The sequence below is a fragment of the Chenopodium quinoa genome, unplaced genomic scaffold, assembly GCF_001683475.1.
Source record: "Chenopodium quinoa cultivar QQ74 unplaced genomic scaffold, ASM168347v1, whole genome shotgun sequence".
In the NCBI taxonomy this organism is placed as follows: Eukaryota; Viridiplantae; Streptophyta; class Magnoliopsida; order Caryophyllales; family Amaranthaceae; genus Chenopodium; species Chenopodium quinoa.
In genome coordinates, this window is record NW_018744991.1 from 1,333,124 (window position 1) to 1,351,714 (window position 18,591).

The window sequence follows — 18,591 nt, forward strand, 5'->3', positions numbered from 1 at the left end:
CATTTGTGTTACGAGAATTTCTCTGTCTCTGATAATTTAAGTCATAAATGACTCTAGTAACATACGTTGGTAATAAATTATATCATATAAATACCAACAAAGAATTATATCGATACCAATAAAACAAATTTCATTTATAGGTAACTACTAAAGAAGTATTTTGGAATAATGATCATACCATCTAAAGTACAATTTAATACCAACGCGTGTTATTAGAGTCATTCATGACTCAAGTTATTAGAAGCAGAGAATTTCTCTGTGTTACTAAGTGATGTGTCACTTTCTATTGGAGATGGATTAGAAAATACAAAGTCATTGGGATGTGACATTGGGTCGAGGAGGAATTACCTATTACCTGCCTTATTGGCTCCGCCCTAACATATACTTTCTCTTATTTCTTTTATCTGCAATATAGTGGCACGCTTTTTAAGAGACGATTAAAGTAAGTAAAAACGAACAAATTTATCAAAATATTTCTAGTGTTGTGAATAAGGAAGAGTTAGGTAATTCGTATATTAATCAATCTTATTAATTTGTTCTTGTACATTAGATTAGAGAAGCTTTTGCGTGACACCGAACTCACCACGAGTCTAATATATCTTACAATAATAATCTAATATCAGACATTAATAATCTAATATCTGACATTAATAATAATCTAATATTTGACCCTGACATTAATAATCTAATATCTGATATTAATAATCTAACATTAGTAATTTAATATCTAACAATAGTTATCTAATATATGACATAAATAATCTAGTATCTGACATAAATAATATAATATCTAACCTCATTAATCTAATATCTGCAAATTTAGTAAACAAGCTATGAACACTGGTATGACTACTCTCGTTTTCGATCGTCTCCTACTCCAATGCTCTTGCGTCTCTCATTCTCCTCCCTTTCTCTCTCTTCCTTCACAGTTTCCCTACTTTTCTCTCAATTCCCTCCTATTTCATCTATTTTCTTCTATTTTTACATGAAATTTACTCCAATTTTGTGTGTTTAATTGCAGATCAAATATTCCCCCCGCTAATTGCAGATCAAATCTCCCCCCCCCCCGCTAAGTTTAATTACAGATCAATTGCCTGAAGCCGACGTAGATTCGCTGGAAGTCATTGGAAAAATTATGTTTTCCGCCGTCTTCGAAATCACCGCCATCCGTTATGTTGACGAACTCACCGTGAGTCCGTTCTACACAATTTTTTCGTTTACATTATATTATCTAAGCTCTTCGTTAAATATAAAAATTACTCCCAACTGTTTTTTTTTTTAATGCATCCTTTGTTACTTTTTAATGTTTTAATTTTTTAAAAATGCATCACTTCTATATTTGATAACGTTATACCATTTTATATATCTATTTTCCCTAAAACCCCATTTTAACTATTTACAATATCATTTATTATTTCCCTGATCACTTCACCTTATTTTTACTGAATTAAAATTATTTTTACTGGTTCTCTATTATATTTCTTCTAGAGTTATTGATTTTTACTAAAATTAACTTATTTTTATTGAACTGAAATTATTTTTATTGAATACGGAATATTATTTTTTAAGGTGAACTGAACAGTGACTTACAAATTATCTCTTTCAAGGTCCACAAGCTCCATGTAGTACTTTTATTAAAATAAATTAATCATTCATTTACCCACATGTACAATATAATATTAAAACAAATAAAATCTCTTAAAACTCTTTGTAAATTTAAGTAATGCTTTAAAAAAAAAAAAAAAAAATCGAAGGGACTACCATACTACCTTTGTTCTTTATGTAACGATGTTCCAATTTACTTCATACTATAAAATATAAATGCACAATTTTAGGAAAGAGGAAAGAGAGTGTAAGCTATGAGGGAAGAGAAAACCCCCAACATTCTTTCTTACTTTATTAACTTTGTCTTATTTGATTCTTTTCACAAATGTGCATTCAATATATATGTTTTAAAGTTCGAGCAACCTGAGCTTAAACTATGTATCAAAAGTTAATTTTAAGATCGCATAGTGAGAATATGAGACACATTTAACAATGACATGAATATAATTTTCCTTGTATATATTGATGAATACTCGGTCAAGTTTTCTCTATTTCAATAATAAATTGTCTTAATAGGTAAAATAAAAAAGAATGGAGAAAATAGTAATTAATCTAGTCTTACTTGTATGTATGTGATGCATGTGTAAAAATTAAAAACTCTAAAACTAACATTGTGTATGAGTTATGACCACTCAAAGTACATTAATATTGACAAGAATATAATTTTGTATTAAAAGAGTAGAGAGTAAGGTAAGGACACATTTGGTACTTCAAAATTTGAGCACCAATGCAATACCTCAAATATTTAGCTAATATATTAGTCAAAAAATATTGCAATTTAAGTACGTATTCAGATAGTTAATCAAATATATAAACGAGTATTTAATAGTTAATTTTTGTAATGAAAACTGATAGATAGTCAAATAGCTACTTAGGAGGTATTAATTATACTACGTATTAATTAAAGCAAGTCAAAATTATAGTCAAATAGCTACTTTAGTTTATCAGAATGGTAAGCTTAATAATTTCAAAATTTTTACAATATTCATAAACAACTAATTTGTAGTTTCTTGCTCTCATGCCATCACAAAATTTCTAATTACTTATTACATCTATATCATCTAAGCACTTAACTATGTCCCAAAAACATATTCTATATCATCTAACCACTTAACTACGTCCCAAAAACATATTCTAACGATCGATAAACAATAATAAGATAAAAACTACAATTCGTTCTCATCGTAGACATCCCCAAGACCCTCCTTAACACAATGCAAATTTAACTCTTACCACAGTCCCTCCTTTATAGTAACATCATGCCCTTCCTTAGCCTTTTCCTTCACAAATTCCATCCAAGATCATATAAATTAAAGCTCATTCGAATCTTCGATCACCTTCCGTTCATTGATCACCTTCTTCCTCCTATTGTTACCCGTCGTTTCCTTAGCATTTCGAGCATTATTTTGGCTCACCGTCCACTTTTCCTCCTCGGCTTTTTGGGCAGCCATTTCTTCTTGATGTTTGCCCATTTCTTTAACCACCTCCAAGTCTTCCTTAAAATTCTCTTTGGTTATCTTACCCTTTACTTCTTGTTCTTGGCCTTCTAACTTGCCAAAAACTGAATTTTTCATTAACAAAGCCCTGTTAACTGCAGATTTAGCTTTATCCTTTATACGTCGAATTGTCTCGCCCATCTTATCCCCCCATAGCTTGGCATGTTTAGATGTCTCAACAGCGGCGAATTCTGTCACAGGAGGAGCCCTCTCAACCGGAACATCATTAGCAATTTCACATGATTTCATTGAATGTTGGCAATTGCGCTTTGCTCTAATGGAGGCTTCTTCGGCAGTTTCATATGCCCTTAAGGTTGCTTCTCTAGGAATGTTGGACCTTAGCTCTCCATCATCTGTATGCCCAAGAGATCGATTATTTAGCATACAGTTATCAATCAATTTTTAAGTATGATTTATTTTTAATTTCTATTTTTATTTGCTATATAACTATAAATAGCCTACAAAAGTGTCAATTGGATGGCAAGGTGACACAACTTCACCAACCCTCTCTCATTTCGATTCTAACAAAATCTCACCTGACTATTATTAAGTAAACAAAGATGACTAAAGAAAATAAAATAAATTGAATAGTGTACAATGCAAAGTTAATTTGATGTAATGAAGTAAATAAAAACCAATGAAAGTAATAAAAATTGCTATTTTTTTTTTTTTTTGAATGGATAAAAATTTAAAGTATATCTTTTATTTAATTAAATTTACACATGATTGGAGACATTAATGACTGCAAGTGTAAAAAGACAAAAAGTAAAGAACATAAGAAAACGAAGGTAGTACACGATAGTGTAATTAGCAATACCTTGTGGCGCCTGAGGAGCATCGCCGCCAACCCTACAACCCGAGCGATTCAACCGGAGGCCCTGCACAATCATATCCTTCCCCCAATCGGTGGCCTCCTTGGCAACTCGACCCCAACTCTTCGAAGCTGATCCTGGATCATCAATCATCTCTTGCACCGCCGCGCTCGCTATTGTACCATTACAATTCACCCTCGTCACTGCCACCACCGCCGCCACCACTAGTACGAGTACCTGTACCTCTAGTGCAGACCACCGAGATGCCGCCATTTTTGTCCCGGAAAAATAAAGAGTTGTGAATATATATACAATTATTCTTTCTTTGTTGTAAGTGTGACCAAGTTTTGTTGGAAGTGGTGTTAGAACCTAAAGAAATTGATGATAATGCAGCTGCTGGATAGAAATAAATAAATCAAATAACAGATGTAATAGTATGGTGTAACGAGTTGAAGGGTTTGAGCACGTGGCAACTTTACGACGTCGTCGTAGTTTGGGTACGATCGACTTTTCTTTACTTTTTTTTTACAAAAATTGGATATTTTTCGTTGTGATCATCTGGCTTTAAAAAAAATTGGACATTAATTATGTTTTCACATAAAAGACATTAGAGAGTGTCTTCTCAACCGTAGTGGAGCCAAAAAATATAACTCGAGGGGACAAATTTTGAATATTATATAATTTGTCAAAAATCAAACAAAAAATACACATAAATTATTTAATATTTGAATCGCACGCATAGTGGCGGACCTAGGAATTTCCGACTGGTGAGTCACAATTGATAACCAAATATGTAAAAAGAAAAAATTTACCAAAATTCCCAAGAAAAATTATTTACAAAGATCATCCAAATAGAAAATTGACAAGATTACAGTACTAACTAATAATTAACAAGCTTAAAATTGACAAGACTAAAATTAACAAACTAATAATTAACAAGCTAATAATTGACAACATGACAAGCTTAGCTCTCTAATAATTAACAAACTAATAATTGACAAGATTAAAATTTGTACAAGCATTAGGTTCACATTTCATCAAAAACCCAACAACATTAACAAAAGGTTCAAAGTTAGTATTTTTTTTTAAAAAAAAAAACTTAGAAAATAATTTATTTTTTTATTTTTTTTTAAAAAACTTAAAAAATATTTTGGGCCCTGGTGAGTCATTTGACCCACCAGGCATAAGGCCAAGTCCGCCAATGCGCACGCATATGAAATTTACACCATTATACACCATTATAGCTCCGCATCGTGATGCCGCCAAGACAGCATCCCCCGGACCTTCTCCATTGCCGTACACAAACTCTCACTCGCCTTCTTCTTGGCAACATCACTCCTTTCTTTGAAGCTTCCATATCCTTTCTCCGTTTTTGCTTCTTGGGGCTTCTTAACAAAGGCATCCTTAACATGTAAGGCCTCGTTGACTACTTCATCAGCAACTACATTTGTCTTCTCTTTCACGTTGTTAGAAACTTTATTAGCTGTTTCGCATGCCTCTGATTTTGCTTCCTTCGCAGTTTTGGCTGTATAATCTACTGCATCTGCCAGCACAATAAGTAACAATTCATACAAAGTGGATGATAAGTTTCATATATATTACTGCTGCTGTGCCATGTTACATATATATATATATATATGCATATCGTGCTAGTATGCTACTTAACTTCTCAAAGGTCTAAAAGACTAAAAGTAGATATAAGCATCACAATTAAGTGTAGTACTATGTCTTTTCTCTAATACTAGTATTTGAGTATCTCCATAAGTTAAAAGTACTACATACCCATTCTGCACTTTTATTACTCGTATTAAAAATTACTCCGACACATTTCAGCTTCGAATTCGCTATTAGTCCGTAGAGGTTACTAAAGGTGCATTCTATCTAGCTTTTTAAGTATTAATCTGAACTTATTAAAGCTTACTTTTCAAATATAAATTGAAATTGCATAAACCTTAAAACCATGTAAACTTATATGAGCTTATCTAATTTGCAATTGTACGTCAACCCCTTTTGAACTTGTTTTAAAAGAATTGAGAATAAGGTGAACAGAAATGGCCTAAAATGTCACATTAGATATTCTACTGGGCTTAAACATAATACCCTAAAAGTAAACCTCATGGCTAATTAATCCGGACTTATTAGGCTTTCATAAGTTAAAAATCAAGGTTAATTAGGTCTAATAATAAGTCGCTCAAGATTATAAATTCAAGGGAAAGAATTTACCAATGAACACAAAATAGGTACACAAGTACACAAGCACATAACATCCACTAAATTTTTTTCACTGCTCGAAGATTATAGACTACCCTTTTTTACTTATAGGATTATAAGAATTGAAGAACAAAAATTACCCCCATTAACTATTTAATAGCCTTTAAGAACAAGTGTAATGGATTAACCAGGCTACTATTTTATGGAGATTATTTTTCCTATGTACTTTTAGACGCTTTATCCTTTAATTAATGTTTTAGTTCGACATTTATCTCAAAAAAATTATATACCGTGGGAAGTTTATATTTTGAGAATAAATCTTGTAACAAAGTAAAATTTAAACTTGTTTGACACTAAAAAGTGAAATGAAGCAAGAGATTTAAGACCGAAAGAATATTAAACGAAGTATAATTTGTAATAAAGCATTACCACCAGCACAACGAAATGCGTCCTTCAACCCCATGCCACCTTGAATGGTCTCCTTGGCCCATTCCTCAGTGACCACCTCGCCAACCTGAGCCCAACTCTTCTTCGTTGCTTCACCGTGATCTGATTTCTTCATATTGCCCGTCGCCGCCTTTACTAACGTGGAGTTGCATCTCACCGCCACCACGGCCACCGCCGCTAGTATTAATAGCACTTGCACCACCTTAGTCGACCACCGAGACCCCGTCATTTTTTTCCCCGGATAATAAGAGAACAAACGACTAGTACAATTATTCTGACCACTAATTAACGTGTATTATTAAGTATTAACATTAATGTTGCATTTGTAAGCGGTTTTGGATTGTATGTGGTGAATGGTGATGCACTGATGCATGTACATACTCCCAAGTCCGTAATAATGCTATTGTGCAACATGTAGACGTGTTAAATAGAATTGGACACTTTTCGAATTCTAATATAATCCTATGAGAATTGAAAATACTTTACTGGGTAATACTTTATCTAGTGTTAAGACAAGGTTACGACTTACGAGATCAATTTTTACAAATTTGGGTGCGGATTTGCTTACTACAAATATTTAAAAAAAAAAGATGTACTTTTATTGTACATCCGTTATAAAGTTACCTTAAAATGATTAAAAGTTTTTGTTAAAAATAAAAAAATGATTAAAAGTTATTAGATAATGAATGAAAGTTACCCCGTATATATAAGTTACTCTCATATAAATAAAAGTTATTTATACTGCATATTGATAAAAGTTACTCTAAATTCAATAAAAGTTATCTCAATGTACAGTAATAATTAGTATTATTGTACCTCGGATGTATACAATTTTTTTTGTATTTTTACCATTCCCTTCTATTCCAAAGAAATATTAACTTACAAGTACACTAAGTTAGGTTGACCTGTGTGAAATTCTGAACAAATTAATATATTTAATCATATATTTACAAAATTCGCTTTGTTCAGATAAAATGTTGTGTGTAATATTAATGGATAAAAAAAACGTTTTAAGAAAATAATTGAACTATAATTTTGGTCGTTACTAGATTTGACTCAGAATTCTATTTTCGTAAGAAATAAGATTGAATAATTTCATTGTTTACGAATTTGGTTCTCTCTAAGTTTTCTTTAGGCCTGATCACGGATCAGATATCCGATCTCGGATCGGATATCCGAATCCGAAAATTTGCAAATTTGATATCCGTATCCGATCCGAAAGGTTTCGGATATCCGATATCCGAAATTTTTCGGATCGGATACTTCAATTATTCGTTATCCGAAATTTTAAAAACCTATTTTTTTAAATATTATTTTTTCCATTTATTATAATAAACTGTTTCATTCATATATTAAATTATTAATATCGACATCCCTTCAAAAAAAAAATTATTAATATTGACATTCCTTCAAAAAATATTTTTATTAATATCGACATCAAATTACTAACTGAGAGGCAGCAGCAACAAGTCAGGAGAGCTCCAAACACAGGCAACAGAAGGAGTAGCTTCAGCTGTTAGACACCACTAGATGGAAGACCAGAAATGCAGCAGCGAACCTACTAACCAGCAGCTTGCAAAGCAGCAACTTTTAGTAGCAGCACATGGGCAGCAACAAATGTAGCAAGCAAGCAGCAACAACAAAACATAAGCCCAACAAGGAAGCAACATCACCAACGAACATGGAACAGCAACAAGCGACTAGGCAGCAACATACAGAGGAGGTAGCAGCAGGATCTCTCTTTAAAGCAGGCACCAACAGCACCAAAGGCGGCAACCTGTCAGCCTAGCAGTATAGTAGCAAGAAGCAGCAATGAAGGGCAGGCAGCAAACAGGGAGCAACCAAGCAGCAGTAGGTCAGCCTTATAATCCCAGGCAAACAACATCAAAGCAGCAGCAGTACTGTAAGACAGGTAACAAGCAAAAAGCAAAGCAGTAGGGCCAAAACCACTAAACCAATTAACCAAATATTAAACACACAAAAATATATTAAACACACATAAAATAATCTCTACAAAGCTCCAAGCCACTAAGTCCACAAACTCCAAATTAGTAAATTACACCACAAAAAACAAAATAAAAAAATTACAACTTCATCTTATGTATTTCAAGCTCCAATCTCCAATCTTCAAGCTCATCTTCAACTTGTTACATGTAATCATCAACAACGCCACTTGAAGGTTGCTCAATAAGTGGTGATAACTCTACACAACAATTTTTAAAAAGAATATAGAATAAAAAATTAGTTAGAAGTTAAAACTAAATTATGCAAATTAATTAAAAAAACATAATAACTAATAAAATGTTATACCTTCTTCAATTCTCTCAATATCTTCAAGATTTTCTTCAACTACTAAAGGGCCACGAGTATTTCGCAACCAATCTTGAGCACATATCAAAGCTTCTACCATATTTGATGAAAGTGAGCTGCGAAATGGATCAAGTACTCGTCCACCCGTACTAAATGCAGATTCAAACGCTACAGTGGATACAAGAATAGCTAACACATCTTTCTCCATAAGAGCTACAATAGGGTATCTTTCCCCACGATTCTTCCACCAATCTAAGGCATCAAAGCTCTTTCCAATAGTGTTAGGTTCTCTTTCATCATTTAGATACTTATCCAAATCACTCTTTTTCTCAAAATTACTTTGACTTCCTATATCCCTCTCAAATTCAAATTCATTCATGTCATGCCAATCCTCAAAGCTTTCCATGTCTCTTGTAGTCAAATCAACCATATTGGATGGACTTGACCCACTTTGTGTTTGTTGAGAGGCATAATGTTCATACAAAGAATTCAACGCATCCCTAATCTTATCATACAACTCTTTACCCTTATCCAAATCATATTGATCATCAATAGCCCACTTCACATATTGCATCTTTCGCCTAGGATCAAGTACAACAACAACATACAACATCAAATTGATATTATTCACATTTTCCCAATACTTATCATGTTTTCTTTTCATTCCATGGGCCATTAATCTTTCACCAAGATCACTACTTTCACACTTTCTCTTTATCATCTTTCCAATGGTAACAAGTTCTTGCAAATACACATTAGAAGTAACATACAAGGACCCAGAAAGTCTTAAAGTAGCATCATAAAATATCTTTAAAAAAGGGAGCAAAGAAGCAACACGATCCCAATCATCATCAGTTGGAACACCATTAGACTTTGTCAATTCTTCATTAAATTTACCACCATCAGAAGTTTCAAGCAAATCAAAATCCTTACGAAAAATAGAAGCATATTCCAACATCATGTAAGTTGAGTTCCACCTAGTTTCAACATCTAAGCAAAGATGACGTTTAGACTCAATTTGCTCTTGATTGACACAATTCTTAAACTTCTGCAATCTTCCAGAAGAAGATCTAACAAACCTTACCCCATTTCTTATTCTTTTTATTGACTCGTCATTTTCTTTCAAACCCTCCCTCACAGTCAAATTGAGAATATGAGATGCACAACGCATATGCACAAATTCCCCCCCCCCCCAATACAGCCCCATCTTTCCATCTTTGAAGTCGTCTTCTTATGTATTGAATACCTACATCATTTGAACTAGCATTGTCCACTGTTATAGTCATGACTCTACTAATGCCTTACTCAAGCAAGCATTTTTCTATCCTTTTACCAATAGCCTCACCAGAATGACCGCTAATTAGACAAAAATTTAAGATTTTTTTGTGCAATATCCAATTATCATCTATGAAATGAGCAGTCAAACACATGTAACTCAAGTTTTGACATGATGTCCAAGTATCGGTAGTAAGACAAATGCGAGAAGAAGACTTGGAAAAGTAACTTTTTAGCTTCTTTTTTTCCTCTACATATATACGATAACAATCTCTTGCCACGGTAAAACGAGAGAGGAAAACAAAGTTGGGTTGTGCAAATGACATGAAATAGCGAAAACCCTCATGCTCACAACATCTAAAAGGTTTCTCATCTATTATGACCATCTTTGCAAATGCTTTTCTACATTCATCTTGCTTAAATTTCCAAAGATCTAATCTACCTTTTCTCCCATTTACAAATGTCTCCGACATATTGTCATCCACACTACCATCTCCCTTAACTTGTTCAGTTTGTTCACTTTGAAAAGAAAGAAGTCTTTGTGATTTATCAATGTTAGGAGGGTATTCTTTGCACCTTGTAATATGATTTTTCATAACACTTGTACCACTCTTTGAGTCACCACAAACATTAGTTTCACAATAGTTACATTTAGCCCTCTTGTGAATGACACAAAGTGATCCCAAACCCAAGATCTTTTCTTCTTACCTTTTTTTGGAGCTCCAAGATCATCAAGCGCTCTCTTGGTTGGAATTTGGGCCTCTGAATCAGGTGGAACATCTTGTGGCTTTGGTGGTGAAGCATTTGCCGTGGATGTCAATGGATCATCACTTGAGGGGGTAGCACTTTCCCCTGTCATATCCGCCATAAATCTGTCACTATAAGAGTATGTTAATATGTGAAAGACCATATATGACAACTATTGTTAATATGTGAAAGAGCATTTATATAAATCATCTATTAACATGTGAATGACCTTGTACTAAAATATAAATGAACATTCATAAAAAAGAACTTACCACTTCAAATTAAATCTACATGTCTATATTAGTACAAAATAGATCAAATTTTCTAAAAAATTATGACAACAAATTTACTCATTTTTAACAAAAACTAGTAAAACTTTATTATACTACTTCTCAGGTCGTATTTTTAGAAGCTGTATGTATACTGTTTCGGGGTTTTCTGATGTCCTGCGGGAGAGTTACAATTCCGAGACTGGAACCGGACGCCTGTACCTGCAAAACAAACGGAGACTCCTTGTGGTGGGAGCTCCGCCTCCGACGGTCAAGTTAGTACTTGTTTGAGGAGTAATAAATGCGGAAAGTAAAGGTGGGAGATCTGGTTCCTCTAGGTGAGGAGTGATCAATGTGTTTAGACTTCTCTAGGTGAGAGTGTTCCCCCTGTTTATGGAGGCTAATGACATGTTTATATAGCCTCGAAGTACGTGCTTGCCTCGGGAATTGGGCCTGCGATGGTCGTTTTCCAGGTTGGCGAATAATGGGCCGCATGATGTGACCTGATTAGTCCATGTTGGACCTCTTAGGGTGACAAGTGGCGGACGCTGATTGGCCCATGTGGTGGACACGTGGCAGGTCCGGATTGGTCCATTTGTCATGGGTAATTTTACCCTAAACATTTGCCCCTCGGAAGGAGTTATTTCTCTTTCCAAGAGGGATTGCTCCTTTTGAAAGTTAGACCCTCGAAGCTTTGCTAGGTCGGCATCTTGTCTAGTTCTAATGGGAGATGGACTTGATTAACTTAGAAAATTTTGATACCTTGGGCGGTATGACATTTTCAAAGTTAATCAATCATAATAATGATTGCCGCCGAACTAGACAGATGTCGATTCTTTGCCCCACTATGCAGATAGCCCCTGATCAGGTGGACTGTCAACTATTGCATAAGGGGTAAGCGTTTAGCATTATTCAGCCATTGACCTCTTTTGATTCAATATACTAAGTTTGGTACTTAGTTTATTTCGTTGGGGGATGGCTGGTCGTCTGCTTTGGTGGCTGCATAGAAGCAGGCGTCAGACAGGACGTCCAACCAAAGTAGCTACGCCTGTTGGGTTACAGACGACAGCTTTTAAGTACAGCCAACCTAGTAAGAATAGTGGTCGAGTACCTCTGTTTACTAAAAAACAGGCGGACTCCTCATACCTTTTAGGTTCCGTACTAAGGAGGGCGACTGGTTAACCTTGCGGTTAGTCAATCACTGCCTATTTTGTTTGAGTGGTAGGGAAACCAGGCGGCGGGGGCCGGATAGTCCCCTTGATTCGCCAAGTTTTGCTTGGCTATTAACTCAAAGGTTGTTAACCTAGCAGGAGTAGTGGTTGAGAGCCCCTGTTTGCTAAAAACAGGCGGGCGACTCATACTTTTTAGGCTCCATACTAAGTTTGAGGGAGTGACTATAAGTTAACATAGGAGTTACTTAGTCTCCGTCACACTCTAGCTTGAGTAGTAGAGGTACCAGGCGGCGGAGGCCGGCTGATCCCCTTGATTCGCCAATGTTTGTTGGCTATTAACCCAAGGAGTGGTTACCTAGTAGGAATAGGGGTTTGAGTGCCCCTGTTTGCCAAAAAACAGGCGGTCTACTCAAACCTTTTAGGTTCCATACCACGTTTGAGGGAGTGACTATGAGTTAACGTTGGTGTTACCCAGTCGCCGTCACTCTTGCTTGAGAAGTAGAGGTACCAGGCGGCGAAGGCCGGCTAGACCCCTTGATTCGCCAATGTTTGTTGGCTATTAACTCAAGAGGTACCCCCTGCATTTATCCCAAGTAATACAGGCGGTCATCTTGACTCAGATGTCAACTGCTACCACTGGTTTGGTTAGTGATAGAGTTATCCTTGTCTCAAAAACGGCTACGTGGTTTCCCTTGAGGACAGTCGTATAGGTGCCGTGTAATTAGTTTATAGAGCAATGTTCCACCCAAAAGGGAGCTGCTCTCTGCGACGAATTTCATCCGGAGGGATGCCGCCGGACGCCTGCTATGATGTTGGGACAGGTCGTATTAGTTTAAAGATTGGATCAGTTGGCTTGGCGCCTGGACTGATCATTCGGCTTGTGGCCTTGGTTAGTTCTTGGTGAACGTAGGTGCTAAGTAAGAGGAGGGTAGCCGCCTGTTTAGGCACAGGGTCGGCCAGGCCCTAATCTTTTTTAGCTAAGTATAAGGGGGGGTGGCTGTGTATTTGGAACCAGTCGGCCCTCTTCTATGGAGAGTAGCCGACTATATGTCCAGACGGCATGCCCCTATGGTGATAAGAGTAAAATATTCAATGGAGAGTAGCCGACTGTAAAGGTACAGACGACATGCCCCTCTGAAGATAGAGTAAAATACTCAATGGAGAGTAGCCGACTGTAAAGGTACAGACGACATGCCCCTCTGAAGATAGAGTAAAATACTCAATGGAGAGTAGCCGACTGTAAAGGTACAGACGACATGCCCCTCTGAAGATAGAGTAAAATACTCAATGGAGAGTAGCCGACTGTAAAGGTACAGGCGACATGCTCCTCTGAATGAGTATCAAGTATTGAAATAATTTCAAGTGTTAGAGTAGATAGATCACTTAGCTCCCTTCCATGGAGGATTGGTGACTACTTTCTTCGAATGGGAACAATTGTTTTAATGTGGTTTGCGACCTTGCTGTTCGGCCCACACATTTTCTGCCGGTCTTTAGCCCCTTAGTGAAATTAATGAGGGTCGACTGCTTTCATAGCTTCGAGACTTCGTCGTATAGGGGGCCGACTACTATTCATGCCGCCTCTCTTGCTTGATAGATTGTCACACAAATAAGTGGAGGACGGTCTTCAGTAAGGTGTCGCCTAAACAGAAGGGAGACGGTCTTCAATAGGGTGCCGCCTAAACAGCCGGTTTTACTAACCTTAGGCAAATTTTTATTTTTATTTTATTTTTATTTTTTTTACTTGCAATCATAATAATGTGCTTATGGTGACAACTCACACATAAGATGAGACTTCCTGAACAATCATGCGGCAGGTTTTATACGATATGCAAGGCGTCAAGCTCCACACATGCTTGCAATGAACAAGCAATCGACTACTCTTTGGGTTTTGAGGCCGGCTGCTTGAGCTACGACGCTTTACATGCCGCCTGCTCAAGCTTCACATCCGGCCAAGCATGGTGCCGGTCTCCTTTGTTGGTTGTTCAAAGAGAGCTGGCTCTCTCATAGCACCAAGATACGAGGGGGTGTTTTCAATAATCAATTGGCATGCCGCCTGTTGTATGATGTCGATTGCCGAGCCACTTGTATATAGCTTGCATATTCACAGGTGGCTTATTATGCCGCTTGTGTTTCTAATTCATCTTCAGTTTTCCACTCAGCAAGGAGTCTATCAAACATACGGCTTTCGCCCCTTGCTTGTGCTACTGCCGGATGCTTTAATCATAGGTGCCCATGCTCCACCTTGTACTTTGTCAATGATTTCAAAGGCCGGCTGGTTCTGCCGTGATGTGCCGGTTGGAGTTTGAGATGCCGCCTGCTAGCCTATTTGTGAGGACCAATGAAGGTGCTATCGAAGTGGACATGTCGGCTGAAGCTAGGTGACTAGCGCATGGTGCCGGTTGCATGCTATTTACGTGCTTGGCATTATTTAGACAAAAATGATCATAAGACTCGGCCCCTATTTAAAAAGTATGAAGACCCACTTTTGCTCATGCCCTTTCAACCAAGTGCCGGTTGTTTAAGGTGAGTCTAGCTGGGACTGGGCTTGAGTCTTGAAGAGCACTTGTGGCCGCCTGTTTTCATTAACAAGGGTCTGAGCACTGAATGCCGGCTGAAATAAGAGCAACGAGGATTCCCTAACTTAGCAAGTTATATACTCTTGGGCTCATAAATTTGGCTTGGATGATCACTTCATGCGGCTCTTCAAACACATGGATACACATTTGGTTGGACGAATGGATAGCTTAGCATCTACTTGGCATGTACTCGTACCCAACATCAACGTCAAATCTCAGCATGATATTTGAACTTAGCACGATAATTGTGTTTCATGTGCCGCATGTTTTACTATGGCTAGCTTCTTTGGTTGCAAGTGCCCCCTGCTAGCTTGAGCTACGAAACCTAGATGCCGCCTGCTCTCGAATGCTTCGACCATCTGAACTCAGCCAAGCCGGATGTGTTTTAGAGCCGCCTCCTTGCTGTGTTGCTAGGACTAGGCTGGCTGTCTATAGACATACAAGGGACTTGCTGTTGCGTGCATACACATGGTGGTTGTTTCTTTACAAACAATAGCAATGTGTCGTTTGATTCTTGATGTTTACCCATGATACTATGAATTTTCAAAAGGCACTCATTTTGAGCTTACATGGTGCTTTGGTAAGGACGCCGAGTTGCTCTTCTCAATGGAGCTAACTTTCAAAATTTTATTCGGCTACATGATGCCGTATGATCAGCTTGCCGCTTGTTTTAATTATGTTTTGATCATGTTGGGCATTATTTAGACCAAAGTGATTCAAGACTCGGCCCTCATTACAAAACATGAAGACCATATCACCTCACGCATTGCTTGATGCGTTCGCTGTGGATGCCGCCTGCTTTCATGAAAGACAAGTGGTTTGTTGGATTTACTTGATGGCTAAACAGCCGGTTTCAATGCTTCCCATACATAAATACAGCTGCCTAGCTGCCTATTTTTTACATACACACGAACTCATTCGTCTCGGCCTTTTGAGTTGCTTGTTTTTGAAGTGATCAATCCGGCTGTTTGGTGGCTCGGATTGGGCTGGTTGTTTAGGTGTCGCCTACATTAGCATGGCTAGCTGATTTGTCATGCTTCGTGGCTAGGACTAGGCCGGCTGTCATCTGGCCGCCTGCTTCCTTGGGCGAGACGCCAATGCCCAGCTTTCACAATAAGAGACTAGCACATGAACAAGTTAAAGCATTCACTCTCATGGCCAATTATATTACTACGAGCCAAACGCTACTCCTCTCGGCAGGCCGAGAGATTTTTATATGTGCGGGTATTTTGGCTGTTTGCTTTTGGAAGAACAAGCTGGAACCAAACTCATTTGTATCAAGTATACTTGGCATTATATTTTGAGCAAAAACCTTGCGACTGTACCTTGATAAAACATCATATAGAGCCGGCTGTTTATGCGAGAATGAGGGCTGCTCTTATGGTTGCCGCCTAAAAGCTCAAAGGCTCGATGTTGGCATGCCACTACTGCACTCACAGTCGGGCCTTTATCGAAGGAAAAACAGCAGGCTTCCTAGACATGTAGAACAACCGACCGAGGAAGCTGTTCGTGACAAGCATCATGGGAGCCGGCTATGTATATAGCGATGTGGGCTGGTAGTTATGATACTACTTATGCCACTTGATAATATCAAATGCTAAGATTAACTTTGTAGTAGGTTGCCACCTAAGGCTCTTAGGTGGAGCTTTGCCATACAAAATCAGTAAGTTAGGCGCATGTGGCCGTATGATAATGATTTGATAATAATGATTTTTTTTATTTTAAAATCAATATCATAATAATGATTTGATAATAAAATTAATAATAGCTTACAAGCTTATCCATACGAATCTTGGCATCCGACCGTACGACGCTTGTAGTACTTGGTTGTCGGGCCGAATGATGGGAGGTTGATATTTTGCCGGATGTACCCATTGAGTGTCGTGCTAGGCGTATGTAACTTCAACTGGGAGTGGTTTGATTTGGCCGACTGTTCCTTTGCAGGAACAAGCGCCCTTTGGTTGATCAAGTCTTGGATCTCCCCCTTGAAACTACTCATGAGGGTCATGAGTTCATTCCTGGTGATAGGGGCAGATCCCTCGGCCGCCTGTTGATGATTAGGCGGCGGGCCGACTGGTTTACTAGATTCAGCCAGGCAGTCTCCCTGTTCCTTCCTTTCGATGGGACGGGTGCGTCGAGCTCTTAGGTGGAGAAGCTTGACCGTCTGACTCTTTGCATTCGGCCGTATGACGCCTGCAGTAGTTGGCCGCCTGGCCGGATGCACGGAGGCTGGTATATTGCCGGTTGTACCCAGTAGTTTCATGCGAGGCGCATGTAACTTCAACTGGGAGTTGTTTGATCTGGCCGACTGTTCCTTTGCAGGAACAAGCGCCCTTTGGTTGATCAAGTCTTGGATCTCCCCCTTGAAACTACTCATGAGGGTCATGAGTTCATTCCTAGTAATAGGAGCAGATCCTTCGGCCGCCTGCTGAGTCTCGGGCGGTGGGCCGGCTGGCCGACTGGGACCAGCCTCTCGTTCCCTCCTTTCGGTAGGACGGGTGCGCCGGGCCCTTAGGGTCCCGTCTGAAGCTGTGTGAGCTTCAACTTCAAATTCTTCCTCAGTATCATGGTCCGACTGAACTTGAGGGTCGTCTAGGGGACGCCTCTCTTCAGGAGTCGGTATAGACGTGGATGCCATCTCAGAAGTACTCTCCCCACAGACGGCGCCAAATGTTTCGGGGTTTTCTGATGTCCTGCGGGAGAGTTACAATTCCGAGACTGGAACCGGACGCTTGTACCTGCAAAACAAACGGAGACACCTTGTGGTGGGAGCTCCGCCTCCGACGGTCAAGTTAGTACTTGTTTGAGGAGTAATAAATGCCGAAAGTAAAGGTGGGAGATCTGGTTCCTCTAGGTGAGGAGTGATCAATGTGTTTAGACTTCTCTAGGTGAGAGTGTTCCCCCTGTTTATGGAGGCTAATGACATGTGTATATAGCCTCGAAGTACGTGCCTAATACTAGGTTTTCTGGGAAAACCTAGGACTGATTGGGCTTGCCTCGGGAATTGGGCCTGCGATGGCCGTTTTCCAGGTTGGCGAATAATGGGCCGCATGATGTGACCTGATTAGTCCATGTTGGACCTCTTAGGGTGACAAGTGGCGGACGCTGATTGGCCCATGTGGTGGACACGTGGCAGGTCCGGATTGGTCCATTTGTCATGGGTAATTTTACCCTAAACATATACCTCTAGTCAATTACACCGCTACATGAACAGATGCATATTAACCAAACTAGATAAAAACTGGAATATGAAATAATAATAAGCCTGTGCATTATAATGAATGTTGCATATTAATAACAGTAACTCATAATTAGTTCTGTATTACTGGGAAATAATTTGTAGATAGTGACAGAGATATGCAATGCATCTTTTATGAATCATGAAGCATTAGAAACCTGGAGAGCAAGACAATAGATATACACAATAGATATACACAAATTAATCAATGGGTGATTCACTAATTCAGAATTTCAAATAGCATTCAACTATTCAAGAAAACCCTGATTTCAGTAGAAGTTGTGAAATTTGTAAAGATAGATGGAGTTTTACCTGAGCGAGCGTTAGTTGGAAGCAGTCAAGCAGTGCGGCGGCCGGCGAGAGGGAATGAGAGAGGAGTCAGGCAGAGAGAGAGGGGGGGCAGCGGCGCGCGAGAGACAGAGAGAATGAGTAT

The 18,591-nt window shown here is 38.3% G+C and overlaps 2 protein-coding genes across 2 annotated transcripts; both read right to left on the minus strand.

Moving 5' to 3' along the window:
- Positions 1-2,591: 2,591 nt before the first annotated feature.
- Positions 2,592-4,462, minus strand: LOC110706723. Its single transcript, XM_021884680.1, has 2 exons — positions 3,919-4,462; positions 2,592-3,454 (listed from the first exon to the last, which is right to left on the minus strand). Exons 1-2 carry the CDS (start codon positions 4,184-4,186, stop codon positions 2,916-2,918), a joined length of 807 nt encoding a protein of 268 aa, XP_021740372.1. The 5' UTR covers positions 4,187-4,462; the 3' UTR covers positions 2,592-2,915.
- Positions 4,463-5,035: 573 nt separating this feature from the next.
- Positions 5,036-6,950, minus strand: LOC110706724. Its single transcript, XM_021884682.1, has 2 exons — positions 6,554-6,950; positions 5,036-5,456 (listed from the first exon to the last, which is right to left on the minus strand). The coding sequence occupies exons 1-2, from the start codon at positions 6,798-6,800 to the stop codon at positions 5,152-5,154; spliced, it is 552 nt and encodes a 183-aa protein (XP_021740374.1). The 5' UTR covers positions 6,801-6,950; the 3' UTR covers positions 5,036-5,151.
- Between the last annotated feature and the right edge of the window lie 11,641 nt (positions 6,951-18,591).